The sequence below is a fragment of the Lepidochelys kempii genome, chromosome 9, assembly GCF_965140285.1.
Source record: "Lepidochelys kempii isolate rLepKem1 chromosome 9, rLepKem1.hap1, whole genome shotgun sequence".
In the NCBI taxonomy this organism is placed as follows: Eukaryota; Metazoa; Chordata; order Testudines; family Cheloniidae; genus Lepidochelys; species Lepidochelys kempii.
In genome coordinates this window covers 31,879,102-31,893,989 of record NC_136388.1, presented here as the reverse complement: position 1 = coordinate 31,893,989, position 14,888 = coordinate 31,879,102, and the positions used below count along the sequence as shown (strand labels likewise).

Sequence of the window (14,888 nt, the reverse complement as noted above, 5' to 3'; positions counted from 1 at the left end):
GCCTTCTAGGGCCTGAAATGATGGTGGTCTCATCTGTACCTGAGACCTGCTTTCTTCACTTGCTGGCTAGGTGAGTGAATATTGCCATCACTCTGATAATACTAATTGGCAAGAAGACTTGATTCGTAAACAGCATCATTTCCATTCCATGCAGCGTGTGCAGGGCTGTCAGAATCCAGAATCCACATTGGAGGGAGAAGATGGAATCAGAATGGTCCAGGGGATAAGAACTGGGTTGGGATGCTCATTACCTTCTTCCCTATCCATGGGAAATTAGTTGGAATAATTAATACAGCCCTAGACTGTATCAGTTTATTTGTGGATCTCAAAAGAGGGTCTGGGGCTGCCATGACTGCTGGGGGAAGGTTCCAGCAATGCAGCTTCAATGAGGCCTTGCTGGCAGGGAGGCCACTAAGGGCCAGAGCCAAAGTGTGTTTGGGGGGGGGAAGGGGGGAGCAGGAGGTATTGGTGGTCTTTACCATGAGGCAAAGATTTCCTCATAGAAACATCCTGGTGTTGATGCTTTTCATATAGGAAGCAACAACCTGGACCACTGACTGATTCCACATCGCTTTTGCATTGCTTCTCCTTACTTTCATGAAGAATCTGTTTTTCTACTACATTTAATCTGATGGACTATTTTGAGCCTATTGGCTGGATCTGCTTAGCCAGATTGCTGAGGGAATATTTGCTCTTCTGACATTCATTATCGAATCAGGCTCACCTATCTCTGAATCCCTTGAAAGGGAGGAATGAAGCAGAAAAAAACCAGTATTATCTTGGCAGACTTCGTTTGCTTTCATTTTGTACATAAACTGGCACTCATGTATTTGATCATGTTTCTGTTGTAATTTGATTTAAATATACCAAAACCGGAGAAAATTAGAAGAAAAAAATTTCAAACAAAACGTATTCAGGTATTTCAGCTAAACCCCTTGAAGGGCAAAAAGTGCCCAGGAAACAAACAAAAGCTCTAGATCAACTCAATGTGAGCTGACTTCCTGAGGGGATTTCATTGGTTGGAAAGGTTCACTTTAAGGACCAATACAAGGGGTTAACTCAACTCTCTGGTTGATTCCTGTTTCCAAACAGAGAATTCTCTTGTTCTGAAAGAATTATTTATAAAATAAAAATGTTGACAAGCCCTTCACAGCTGACTAGCTGGGATTCATGTCTGTTGGGATTATACTGGTAGAGATGAGCTTGTGTTATTTTGGTTATTTAAAACTCGCTGAAGTGGTTCATTGTAAGACGCTGAAGATGCTGTTTTTCATTTTGCTAATAGGAAATAGAGGAAAAAAGGCTTTCTGTTTAGAAGCAGCTCTTTTCAGTGAAACAGAATGTTAGTTTCTACTAATGCTCCGTTCTCAAGTGGCAAATTAATTTTTCTATCTTAGGCATTTTGGGGATTTGTGAAAACATAGGGGTAGCATTTCAAAAGGGCATGTGTGTGCACCCAACCTGTGCACGTGCAAGCTGTGATGCTTGTGTGCTCTGATGTGTATACAAATCAGGATTGTGTGTATGCTAGAGACTCAGTGAAAGCTGCTGTCCATAGCAGATACATACAGATTAACTTTAAAAAAGAAAAGAAACGCACGAAGGCATCAGTCTAACAAAGCATATAGGCAGGGTGTGAGTAGCCTATTGGCTTCAATTGGCTTAAATTTATGCACTGGGTTAAGTGCTTTGCTGGACTAAGGCCTGAAGTAGCTATTATGGAAAAGTCTAAGTTTCATAGAATCATAGAATATCAGGGTTGGAAGGGACCTCAGGAGGTCACCTAGTCCAGCCCCCTGCTCAAAGCAGGACCAATCCCCAACTAAATCATCCCAGCCATTGTTTTGTTATGCAGAACAATGTGAATGTTTACTCATAACAGCTTCTCCTATGTTACTAGATGTTGCATTTCTCAGTGAATGTGGTCACATGAACCTGATAACTTTTAGTGAAGTTTCTTTTTGAACTGGGCTCTCTTTCACATCCAGGATCCATTCCTGATACTTCTAAAACCAATCTAAACATGTGCTGCAGTTTAATGTGGAATCCCAGTTATTGCTACTGGAAATCAAATAAGGATTTAGTAACATAGCAGAATTCCATACCACATCCTCTCTAGCATATTGACCTTAATATTGAGTACGCAGTCACTACATTGTGACTAGGTATTTTATGTCTCATTTTCCAAGCAATGTTTTATTAGATTAAGTCAAATAGGAAGAATAGCTCCATATTTATCATGGTAGTGAATCACATGTTCAGTCAAGCACTGCATTAAATTAAGTAGTTTAAATGTTCAGAGTATGAATTGAATTATAACATAGAGGCCTCTCTCATATCACTGTTTAAATTTTCATGTAGAATTACTAGACATTAGTTCCCTGTATCCCTTATGGCTGAATACAGTACGTTTCATCATGCTATGTATCAGTATTCCACTGGTACAAAGCATACTTTAAAATTTGGAAACAAGAAGAATTTAATAATGCAGTGGACAGCAATATGTTATAAACCCTTGTACCACTACTAGAGATTTCTGGTAGCCCAACTCTGTAAAGCGAATATAATCTAATTTGGTGCTCTCAGTCAGTCCCAGTGGATAGGTGTCCACCCCACAAAACACTGATGTTTCTTTGTTGACAATCTCAGCATGAAGAGCAAGGACTGAATGGCCATGAAGACTGAACTACTTTTCATCCTAAAAAGCAGTTATCCTTCCAAAGTAAGTCTTAAGGAATATTGGCATGCTGGTGTGGAAGATCTTTTCCTACTGTACTAGTCTATGGTTAAGCAGAGAACATTAGCCTAGGGCTCTTAATGTATCCCACTTAATGAAACATGGACACAGCCACAATAAATAAAATGGGGAAGAAATGCAGAGGATGCTCCAGTGGGGGTGGGGGGAGGTGTATCTGAGAACAGAACATTTGCAAAGAGAGTTTGAGTCACTTCCAGCTCTTGGGGAGAAGGAGGAAAAGCAACTTAACACCTGCCTAATAATATTGCATCTAATCATCTCCAAGCCTAACTGGAATTGTTCTTTTCCAAGGAATACAAAGAGCATGGGGATGCTTACACAGTACTTGTGAAGGTTGAAGGCAGTAGCCCTAGATACTGAACTCATGACTGAGCTACAATACCCACTCTCATATGTATAATAACCCACTATCACTAAATGTTCAGCTTTCCTCTATGTGCCACTAGGTGCTCGTCTCTCCTTGTGCTGTGAGGTACTCGTCGACCCTGCCCACCTTGTGCCCCCCCAGTGCACAATTCCATCCTCCTTTGGGCCACTCAGGGCACAATGACAGGTTTCAGAGTAACAGCCGTGTTAGTCTGTATTCGCAAAAAGAAAAGGAGTACTTGTAGCACCTTAGAGACTAACCAATTTATTTGAGCATAAGCTTTCGTGAGCTACAGCTCACTTCATTGGATGCATACTGTGGAAAGTATAGAAGATCTTTTTATACACACAAAGAATGTAAAAATGGGTGTTTACCACTACAAAAGGTTTTCTCTCCCCCAACCCCACTCTCCTGCTGGTAATAGCTTATCGAAAGTGATCACTCTCCTTACAATGTGTATGATAATCAAGTTGGGCCATTTCCAGCACAAATCCAGGGTTTCTCCCCCCCCGCCCCGCCCCAAACCCACTCTCCTGTTGAATGTGTATGATAATCAAGGTGGGCCATTTCCAGCACAAATCCAGGGTTTAACAAGAACGTCTGGGGGGGGGGTAGGAAAAAACAAGGGGAAATAGGCTTGAATAGAGACTGGGAGTGGCTAAGTCATTATGCAAGGTAACCTATTTCCCCTTGTTTTTTCCTACCCCGCCCCCCAGACGTTCTTGTTAAACCTTGATTATCATACACATTCAACAGGAGAGTGGGTTTGGGGCGGGGCGGGGGGGGGGGGGGGGAGAAAACCTGGATTTGTGCTGGAAATGGCCCAACTTGATTATCATACACATTGTAAGGAGAGTGATCACTTTAGATAAGCTATTACCAGCAGGAGAGTGGGGTGGGGGGAGAGAAAACCTTTTGTAGTGGTAAACACCCATTTTTACATTCTTTGTGTGTACTTTCCACAGTATGCATCCGATGAAGTGAGCTGTAGCTCACAAAAGCTTATGCTCAAATAAATTGGTTAGTCTCTAAGGTGCCACAAGTACTCCTTTTCTTTTTTCAGGGCATAACACCATGTTCCTCATTTCTTCTTTTTTCTCTATCCCTTCATGCAGCCCGGGTACGCAGCTTCCCTCACCCCACCCCGCCCCCCAAGCTATATTTGGCAAGATGGGGAGTTGCAAATCCACCACTTTTCCTCCAGATAACCTAATATAGAATAGCCCCCCCTCTGGGGACTAACATCCTTTGAATCCCCTTGATTATTATTTTAAGGGCGGGAGGAGGCCAATTTAAGCTTCTGATATTTCAGAAAAGCACCTAGGACTTGTGTTAAATTTATGCTTCGAGCAGCTGGTCTAGTTTTAAATCCAACCAGCAATTACCTAGCCTGGAAAAGAATGATTAAAACTGGATTATATTTAAGTTTGTGTTTCAGTTTCCATCTGTGATGGAATCAAAACCCATTCAGCTTTATGATCATTCACTGTTTCATTGGGATGACTTGTTTCCACACACATCCTCCCCCATGGCTTAGAAATGTCTTGGTTAAGAATGACCTTGTTCAAAACTTTCTCTCATGGTTTAACTTTCATGGTAGGAACACTTTCAAGCAATGCGATAAACAACTTATGCTGCATCTGAGCTGAAAACTCCTGTGCTGAGAAGATATAGAGTCAGATTTTAAATGTTAGAGACATGCCCCTGTGCACATGCATTCACAATACCCAATTTATATGTGCAAATGCCTGATACTGGTACATCATGATCTGTTAGGTGCATGACTGACCATGTGTGAATTCATATGCTGAATTTATGCAAATAGAGCTGGTATTTCCATACCTAAATCTTTCTCTCATTTGTCTATCTAGGTTTTACCATCTTACTTATCACTGTAATATCTAAGTGCCAAATGTAAATGTGTGATTATGCACATCTCACTTTGAAAAATCTTATCTTAAAAAGTAAACTCTTTTGCATGATTTTTTGTATATATATATATATATATATATATATATATAATATACATAATACATATATAATACACACACAACCAAACAAAATAAAACCCAGCTCCCAAGAAGCTCAAATCAAAATACAAACTTGGAATGTTTTTACACAACAAAAAACAAATTGTTCCCATCACACAAGCTGTGTATAAAATCCTATTGCTAAGCTATAGCAACAAATGCATTGTGGGATAAGTGTAATTGCTGTATACCATAGTGATCAATCAAAATAATAATAAAAAGTTCTGTTATTGATTTATTTAGCTTGAACGGCTAATATAGCAATGCCCAGTTTTTGTGTTCTGAATTAACCCTTTGCAGCCCAGGGTGTGAAACTTATTTTTGCTGAAGCATCCAATTCGACTGACTATCTAGAAAATGCCAAATGCTGTAAGCATTAAGTGGGAGTCTTAAAACCTTTGTACAGAGAAAGTAGCTGCCCAAAGTTTGCATTTGTACAAAAGAAATTTCCACCTGTCCCATGGGTGATATGTCTGCCCAGGAGCAACTTTGTAAAAAATTCTATGATCATCTGAGCATGGTCGTGTTAATCAAATATCTCTCCTCCACACCTGAATTAATTAACAAAGAGAACATTCAGAAATCTGTGTCTTTATGTGCGCACCAAGTACAATCGATGCTGTGAGTGCATCTGTAATATGCCTGTAGCAGACAGTGCCTTCAATTTCATTAATAAAAATTGCCACTGTCAAAACATTACATTTAGTTGTGTAGCAGATATGGATGATGATAATGATAAATCCTCATTTCTCCAGGCACCAGAAGATACATTTGACAAGGTTTCGATTCTCTTCAATTTATGCTTTTAATACATTTTCTAGCTTCTTACCAACACTGCCTCATAAGTTTGGCTTGTATTCCTTCATGTTCCATGCATTTCTTGTGATTACATTTGTACTGCTCATGCCAATGAATTCAACTGGGTTTGTGCTGGAGTGTGTTCAAGATGGAGTTCACATCCTCCTAATCCAAGGTCTCCTTCATGAATGTTTTCCTTGCCTGGAGTCTGGGGTGAGTCTATTCTGGCCTGTGCCGGCACTGGAACAGGATTGGGGGCTTCATAATTTATAGTCAGTTCATCATGATTCACGATACAGTCCATGTCATCATCCTTCAGCGGCTCCTGTGTTTTAAAAAGGAAAAGGGACCCTAATCAGTGACAATTTCCCAGAAATGGAAGGGATGGGATTCCATTTTAATATTTTCAGTGTTAGTGATTAATATCAACTATTAATTACAGTGACCTCACTTTGATTTTTATCAGTTTGAAGCAAGGGGCTGCCTACCGTTTCCTCCTTCTGCGTACCATTGGAAACCAGGCCTTAGGTATCTAAAGTAGGTCACCCGAAAAGCCACAGTACTAATACTTAGTAGCCACTTTTGAAAATGGGGCTGTACTTTTTCACCCCTATCCGCCACTATGAAATGACAGCCATATAGTTTCTAGTCTTGTTAAAGGCTTGATCCAAAGCCCTTTGAAATCTAATAATGTAAACGCTTCCATTAATTACAATGGGCTTTACATCAGGTTCTAAATGCTATTCACAAAGTTTAATGCACACACTATATATATATATACTTACTCCATATGCTTTAGGGCTAGTTAGCAGTTTGGCAATGGGATTACACCATTCAGGTAATGTTGTTGTAAGCGGTGGACCAGCATGGGTTAAAATGGGCTTCAAATACCTGTGAAGTCTGTCAAGGAATATCTCCCATAATATGTATATTGGTGCTAACAAGTTTCTCTATTACAACAGATAATTTTATAATAAAGCAGCAGATAATCATGCAATTAAAGGAAAATCTAGGAGATGGCTTGTGTTTAGACACCCATCAGTCCATTCATTCAGCCATCATCCACTTTAGATTAGTGTGTCTACAAAGCCATTTGATGTTCAGAGTCTGTCAAATATGGCACCATACCATCTTAGCTAGACACACCATGACATAAAAGAGACAAGAGGGAATGGGAAGAGAGGAACGTATAATAAGAGCTCCATGTTTAGCATTTTCAGCTAATGTCTGTGATATTGGGAAAATGTTTCCTACGCAAAAGGATATACAAAACAATTTAAGATTTAGCTGTATGAGCCATATTGCATAAAAGATCCAGTGACAGGGAGTTTTCTGTTTTATTGAAATCGCACACTCAGTGTTTTATAAAATCAATGCCTCTCTTCACCAGGCAAATGTATTTAATCAAACATTAAGCTTCTTTATAGCTGGGGAGTAAGCATAATTTGTTTTCTGTAATGCTTTATTTTCAGTATTCAACATATTCATTTTACACTTCATACATCAATGCTCCTTTATATGAAATTATGTAAGTAAGATTGTAACAGGCGTTTTCTATTGTATTGCTCCTGTCTTTCCAATCTTTTCATCCAAAAGTGCTTTATTGAGATAAAAGAAAAACCTGCTCATCTTTAGCAATTATATCGTCCTTATATCTGCCACTAAAGATTTTCCCAAGAGCACCTCAAGTTGACTTATCTCCTCTGCTACTTTTGCTCACAGTGTAATTTTCACTGTTTTATGGGAAGCCAGTTGTAGGCTATTTTCTCTGCTGAAGAAAATTTCCTCTTCTGGATTGCTGGCTATTTTCTTTTGTTAAAGATTCTAGGAAAGGAAGGGAAAGGAAAATAAAAGGAACAGATGTAAAGCTACTGTCCATGAGCTCTATAGCAGTATCATGGAAGTACAGAACAAACCAGTAACAAAGTGTGTTTAGGTTAACTCTTTCAGTGCCTCAACTTCATTAGTTATTTGTTTAATGCTTATAGGGTATTTAACACTGTACAACACACAAAGCACAGGCACTCTATGTCCTGAAGAACTTACAGGCTAAATAAAGCAGACGTAGAGATTTAGTCATAGATTAATTGATTTCTAAGGCCAGAATGAACCATTTGATCATCTGGTCTGCTCTCCTGTATATCACAGGCCGTAAAATTTAACCCAGTTACCCCCATCTAATATGTTCACCTAAATCATGTCAGAAAGGCACCTAGTCTTGATTTGATTATATCAAGAGATGGAAAAGCTCTGATGAAGAACATTGGGAAGCTCAAAGGAAGGGGATGGCTAGGATTTTTTATTTAAATGTTAAAATTGTTGACTTGCTTCTTAGGGACATCACGGATCAAGGGCTTTATTAGGGATTGGCTTGGCTTCCCAGAATAGGAATATCCTGTGCTTATGGCGCAGCATGGAAAAATTCATGGGGCCATTTGTGTGTGAAACAGATGAACGGGGTATTGAGACTGACATCAGTGAGGGAGAGGATTAGACTGACACACTAAAAGACAAAGTTGGAGATGGAGGCTGAGGAGGACAGTAGGGCCTTGAATGGGAGGACAAGAAGTTTAAACCAGATAATCAATAAGTTAAGCAGCTGTCCAATTAGTTATATTCTGTTCGATTTAGCTCTTGTTAAAGTCAATGGTCGCAGCCTCATTGATGTCAGTGGTAGTTGCCTTTTGAAAGTAAGGTAGGCTAAAAGGTCTCTGGGAGTTGTTATACATTTTGTAGGTATTTAATTATAAACAGCATATCTCATGCTACTAGTACTATTATTTTCTTATTTTGTGAAAGGAGATTCTTCTTGAGAAATAGTCAACATGGTTTTTGTCAAGGAAAATCATGCCTCACCAATCTACTAGAATTCTTTGAGGGGATCAACAAGCAGGCGGAAAAAGGAGATCCAGTGGATATAGTGTATTCAGATTTTCAGAAAGCCTTTGACAAGGTCCCTCACCAAAGGCTCTTAAGCAAAATAAGCAGTCAAGGGATAAGAGGGATGGAGAGAGGTAAATAGTGGTGTCCCCCAGGGATCTGTACTGGGCCCAGTCCTATTTAACATATTCATAAACGATCTGGAAAAAGGGGTAAACAGTGAGGTGGCAAAATTTGCAGATGATACAAAATTACTCAAGATAGTTAAGTCCCGGGCAGATTGCAAAAGGATCTCACAAAACTGGGTGACTGGGTAACAAAATGGCAGATGAAATTTAATGTTGATTAATTCTAAGTAATGCACATTGGCAAACATAATCCTAACTATACATATACAATGATGGGGTCTAAATTAGCTGTTACCACTCAAGAAAGAAATCTTGGAGTCATTGTGGATAGGTCTCTGAAATCTTCCACTCAATGTGCAGCGGCAGTCAAAAAAGCAAACAGAATGTTCGGAATCAGCAAGAAAGGGATAGATAATAAGAGAGAAAATATCACATTGCCTCTATATAAATCCATGGCATGCCCACACCTTGAATACTGTGTGCAGATGTGGTTGCCCCCTCTCAAAAAAGATATATTGGAATTGGAAAAGGTTCAGAAAAGGGCAACAAAAATGATTAGGGGTATAGAATGCGTTCCATATGAGGAGAGATTAGTAAGACTGGGACTTTTCAGCTTGGAAAAGAGGCGACTAAGGGGGGATATGATAGAGGTCTATACAATCATGAGTGGTAGAGAGAAAGAAAATAAGGAAGTGTAAGTTATTTCTTCTCATAATACAAGAACAAGAGGCCACCAAATGAAATTAATAGATAGCAGGTTTAAAACAAACACAAGAAAGTATTTTTTTCACGCAATGCACTGTCAACCTCTGGAACTCCTTGCCAGAGGGTGTTGTGAAGGCCAATACTATAATGGGGTTCAAAAGGGAGCTAGATAGATTCATGGAAGATAGGTCCATCAATGGCTATTAGCCAGGATGGGCAGGAATGGTGTCCTTAGCCTCTGTTTGCCAGAAGCTGGGATTGGGTGACAGGGCATGGATCACTTGATGATAACCTGTCTGTTCGTTCCCTTTGGGGCACCTGCTGTTGGCCACTGTCAGAGGGCAAGATACTGGGCTCGATGGACCTTTGGTCTGACCCAGTATGGCTGTTCTTATGTTCTTCCTTTAGCAGGATGATCTGAGTTCTGGCCTCACTAGGAAGTTTTGAGAAGCCATGTTGTGAAGCATAGTAACAATTTGAATGTCCTTATTTGCTGTGTGATTGACTGTAGACTTTGAGAGGTAATTTATATTTTGCCTACAACAGCAAAATCCTTGGAGATAGAAAAGGTGGACACAGCTCTGAAATACCTGTTGGACAGCTCCTGTGGACCTGTAAAAATACAGGCCAGAGTGAGCTATGGTTTTAAATTGAGTTTGGATTTTAGCATGAGTGATAGGCCTAGAGCCTGCGATTAAAACGAATGAAATTATGAAAAAGAAAAATTGTTTGAGTTTAACTTGTATTGGCTAGGGTAGAATTGGTAAGGGTGCTTTGTCAGAGCTTTACTGTACCCCTCTGGAGTCACACCATGATGGGGAAGTGTCTCCTGGGCCTGCACCTGTTTGAAGTATTCTCCATATGTGTATATTTTGGATGTAACCAACGTTAAGTGGCCTTTGAGACTAACAAAGGAATGCTTGTGTGGAAACTGTGTCATGGCAAACTTTAATCTTATTAGAAAAATTATTTCCAGCAGAGCCCTACAAAATCCTGTATATGGCCAGAGGGAGAGCTTCACCTTTTCCCTTATCAAAGAGTGATGGCTCTGGGTCTCGAGGCAAACACAGTTCCCCCAAAGACAAACAAGGTATCATTTTATGCAACAGTTATTATTAAAACACCCCATAAAATATGGAACTCTTTTTCATACCATTCAAATCCGCTTTCAGCCATTTTTCAGGAAAAATGCAGTTTTCCATGGCAAAGGCAAGCCAGGCTTAAACATACATAAGCCAGGCATAAACAGGTTAATAGTGTGGCATTTCATATGCAAGACATTGCTGCATTATATAATGAAATTTATGTCAGAGGCACAAATCTCTGGAAGTGAATGTTCAACACTCCCTGGAGCTTTGCTTTGCTCTTTTGCAGTGTCTCTAATGTTTCTGGTTTGCAGCTTTTTATTCTACAGTGTCTCCTTTGTTAGTACTCCTATTTAAAGCAGACTTTGTAAGTTACGATTATGTCACAGAACTGAGATAAAAGCATAGGTGCTCTCTTTTATATCGATGAGGAAACACTAGTAGGAGACATGCAGAGAGAAAGATATCATTCCTACATGTTCAGAAATGTGGTTTCCTTAAGTAAAAGTTATCTCAGTTCCTTGTTAGATTTTCACTTTGGCAAAGAAAGCAATTTTGATATATGGTATGTTCAGGGCTACAGAAGAAGCTGTTCCATTCTGAAAATGTGTGTGTATTTGTATGTGTGTCACTTGTAAGCCAACATACTTTGTGCTGAGCATATGGCTGAGAGCTGGTGCATGGCTGAGCTGCTGCCAACAGCTGATTTGTACTGTTTGGTCACTGTTCTGTGAGAGCCTGTGTGTGCCCAACTAAGCTGGAGAGGCAATAGCAGGTGACCTCTGGGGGTATAAATACAGGCATGGCAGATGTGTCCCAGAAAGGAAAAGGGAAATTTTTAGACAAGATTTCCTTCTGGTATTTGTAGCAAGGAATTCTCTTCAGAGGCTGGGGACCTGTCTACATTGAGTGGTTGAGAGGGGCAGGGCATGATGGTAGGAGATTTAATTATTACGATTGTACACATTTCTTTTTTGGGGGGACCAGGAGAACCAAGAGTGACTTGACTTCAGATATCAGATGCCATGAAGAAGATAATCAGCACTGTAAAACAGTGATGAGAAGGAAGCCATAATTGTGGAACATATTTCAAAAATTACACGTTCCAGGACCTCTCTTATATTTCCTTGAGGGCCAGATTCTGATCTTTGTTTATTGAATTTTTAATCTTAACGATGGAGATCAGCATCTGACTCTGAACTTAGACTGCTAAATAAAAGATTATGTCTACAGCCTCTCCTTTAGACTTTTCAGAAATGCGACCCCGTTACACACAGAATCTTCTAATTGGGCAACCAAAAAATCTCTTGTGGGATTGAGGTTGCGATGTAGAAAGGAGGGCTCCAATCCATTGGGCATTGGAAAACTATGCTTTTTGTGGATACCCTGCTGCATGGGGATGGGCTCTATCCTACCCATGAGCGAACCAGCCCACTGGCAATTAAAACAAATAACTTTCAGAAGGAATATTTAAACTATACATAGGAGCTGCTGGAGAATGCTCATGATGTGTTGGTGGGCGCCATCAATATTTTGGATAGAATTTGTTCAGAAGTACTGAATTTTCACAGCTAAGAACAAGAGATGAAAATGAAGCATGGCATCTGTCCAAGCAAAAACAAGATTTTCACTAAAAAGGGATAATAGCAATGGCTGCAATGCTGGGAATTAAAAGTACAAACCTCTTTATGCTAACATTAGGAGCTTAAAACTCAGAATGGGCACAATGGAAAGTCTGGTTTGGACACAGTGGCAGATTAAAGCAGAATTCCTGTGTAAAAGGAGCCAAGTCCTCTGCTGAAGGAGCCCTACAATCTGCTGTTTGTTCAGCATAGGAACTACTGCTATCTTAAGAAAATATAGCATTGGGTTTCCCTTTCCTTCCACTCCCTCCTCTTAAACGGATGGGATTCCTTACCCTATGTCTCCCACTATAGGACAGAGGGCCTTTCCGTTAATCCCCAGCCTGGCAGGAAATAAGCATTCCATTTGAAAGGCCTCCAGAACTCTGAACTCCATCTGTCTTTTCTCTGCCGGGTGCTGCATAGCACAACTCTCTAATTTTGCTAACAGGAACACTAGAGAGAAGTATGCTGTGGGGTGGTTGCAAAAGGGAGGATGAAGAGAGCAAAAGGAAGGCCTGAAAGCCATGTAGGGGGAAAAGCAAAGATTTCTGTAGTGTGCACGTTAGTTGTATGGCTTGGGTTAGACGTATGGCAGGACAACAGACGGTAAAAACAGAATGATTTAGCCTGGAAGGAAGAAGATTTAAAGGGGACCTAATTGTGCAGATGTGCAGTGTTCCAAATTATGAAGGCCATAGTGAGAACATCTTTCCTTTTAAACTGTCCCATAACAAGAGAACATGTGAACACAATGATAATAAGCGGCACTCAATTTAGAGCAAATAAAAGGATGTACGGCATTACATAGCATATAGTCAGCCTGTGGCATTCACTGTCTTACTAGGTCATTGAGTCAAATACTGTAGCAAGTTTTTTCATAAGGGAAGGATAATCTAATAGACCCAGCAACATTTATAGTTGTGCAAGACAACAGGGCTGCCTCATCTCATCCTTCAGGCTACCTACAGAGGTCAAGAAAGAACCCCTTCTTCCCATGTACAGAACTGCCCACCCAAGAAGATGTACTTGGGTTATTTTCTTTCCTTGATGTCTAAAACATAAGCCTCTGGCTACTGCTGGAGGGTACTAGATGAGTCTGCCACAGTACAGTAAATTCAGTGCTCCTATAATGTGGTTATTGCTGTGTCTGATTAAAGTGTAAAATGCCTTGGTAAATTTTTTTAATGGATTATTTCAACATGCTATTGGAAACGTAGGTATTAGTCAGGCATCTGATTCAAAGAGTGTAAGCCAATTTCTTAATGCCTGCCTACCTCGTGTATCACAGTTCATTAAGTTTCCAATGATGGATTTTGAAAAAAGAGATTATGAAAGCCATTTTTGTTTTAATTTGGCATCTTTCTCTTCTGTTTATTGGTGCAATACACTGCACGCATGTACCAATGGAGACATTAATAGAAATAGCGGAAAAGTACAGGTCCGCTTGAATAAGCATGAGGATTTTTCATTCTCAGTATTTCATTGTTGATAGAGAGGTCAGCTATCGGAGGTCCAATCATGAGTGATTCATAATACAAACCATAGAAACGGCACATGAACAGTATAGTCATTTCATAAATGTGATCTGTTAAGGAAATGTATATCATCACTATGAACATGGCTTTTGTTTGTTCTTCCTTACTGATGTGCCTGGACCAAAGCCCAGTCCAGATCTGATTTCAAATCTCAGTTTGCAGGTCAAACCTCCCATGTAGCGGGTCAGATCTGAAATCCTAAAATTTGGGAAGGTTTGGACTCCCATCCAGATTTCAAAGTGCCAGGTCTGGGAGGGTTCAGATCCATCATTTTTATTCAGACTCATCTAATCTTTTTCCCCTTGATATTTCATAATGGCTCTGTTCAGTCACCTATTCTCTTTTGCACAGAAGTGGGTTCACCAATTTTAAATCCGTTACTCTGAGGTGTTGCCATAACAGTCCCCAAGTATCTTCCCGTTGAACCATTGGGTTAGATTGTGACATTTAGCCGTAGCCCTGAACATGTGGATCTCCACTCCCCCAGGGGATAACTCAGGGGTATTTTGCCTCCTGAAGGCACACTAACTTCCCAAATTCCTTTGTCTGCAGGGTACACATGTTTAGAATGGTGCAGCTTCCTTCACCCAACATTCTTAAACAGCTCCATAGGCTGATGCAAAAGGTAGGCGGATTCTGAGTCACAGTTATAGAGTTTAGGGCCAGAAGGGACCACCAGACCATCTTGTCTGTAAATACAACACAGGAGCCCTCCCTCTGCTCTCCTGAAGGATTTTGATTGTCCTTGGCCTTTCGGTGGGACCTGCAAGATGGGGAGCAGGCATATACCTAGATGAGGACCATGTATAATTTGACCTCACTTCCTTCTTCCTCTTAATTGCAAAGGTAGAGGAAATCTGGGAGAATCAGAATGTAGCAGTGCAGAAGACAGATAATGAGCAACTGAGAACTGAAACTTGGTCTCTCAAGGCACATATCTTCAAGGATGAAGAAGGAGTTCACCAGGCAGTTCTCTG

The 14,888-nt window shown here is 40.2% G+C and overlaps 1 protein-coding gene across 1 annotated transcript in view; it reads right to left on the bottom strand.

Moving 5' to 3' along the window:
* Nucleotides 1-5,941: 5,941 nt before the first annotated feature.
* The window catches only part of SLC9A9 (solute carrier family 9 member A9), a 325,848-nt gene continuing 316,901 nt past the window's right edge, over nucleotides 5,942-14,888 (bottom strand). Inside the window, exons 15-16 of the mRNA XM_073359753.1 lie at nucleotides 6,739-6,844; nucleotides 5,942-6,278 (exon numbers count right to left, since the gene is read on the bottom strand). Of these exons, the coding sequence (XP_073215854.1) occupies nucleotides 6,057-6,278; nucleotides 6,739-6,844 (328 nt within the window). The 3' untranslated portion in view covers nucleotides 5,942-6,056. The remainder of the gene's footprint in view (nucleotides 6,279-6,738; nucleotides 6,845-14,888) is intronic.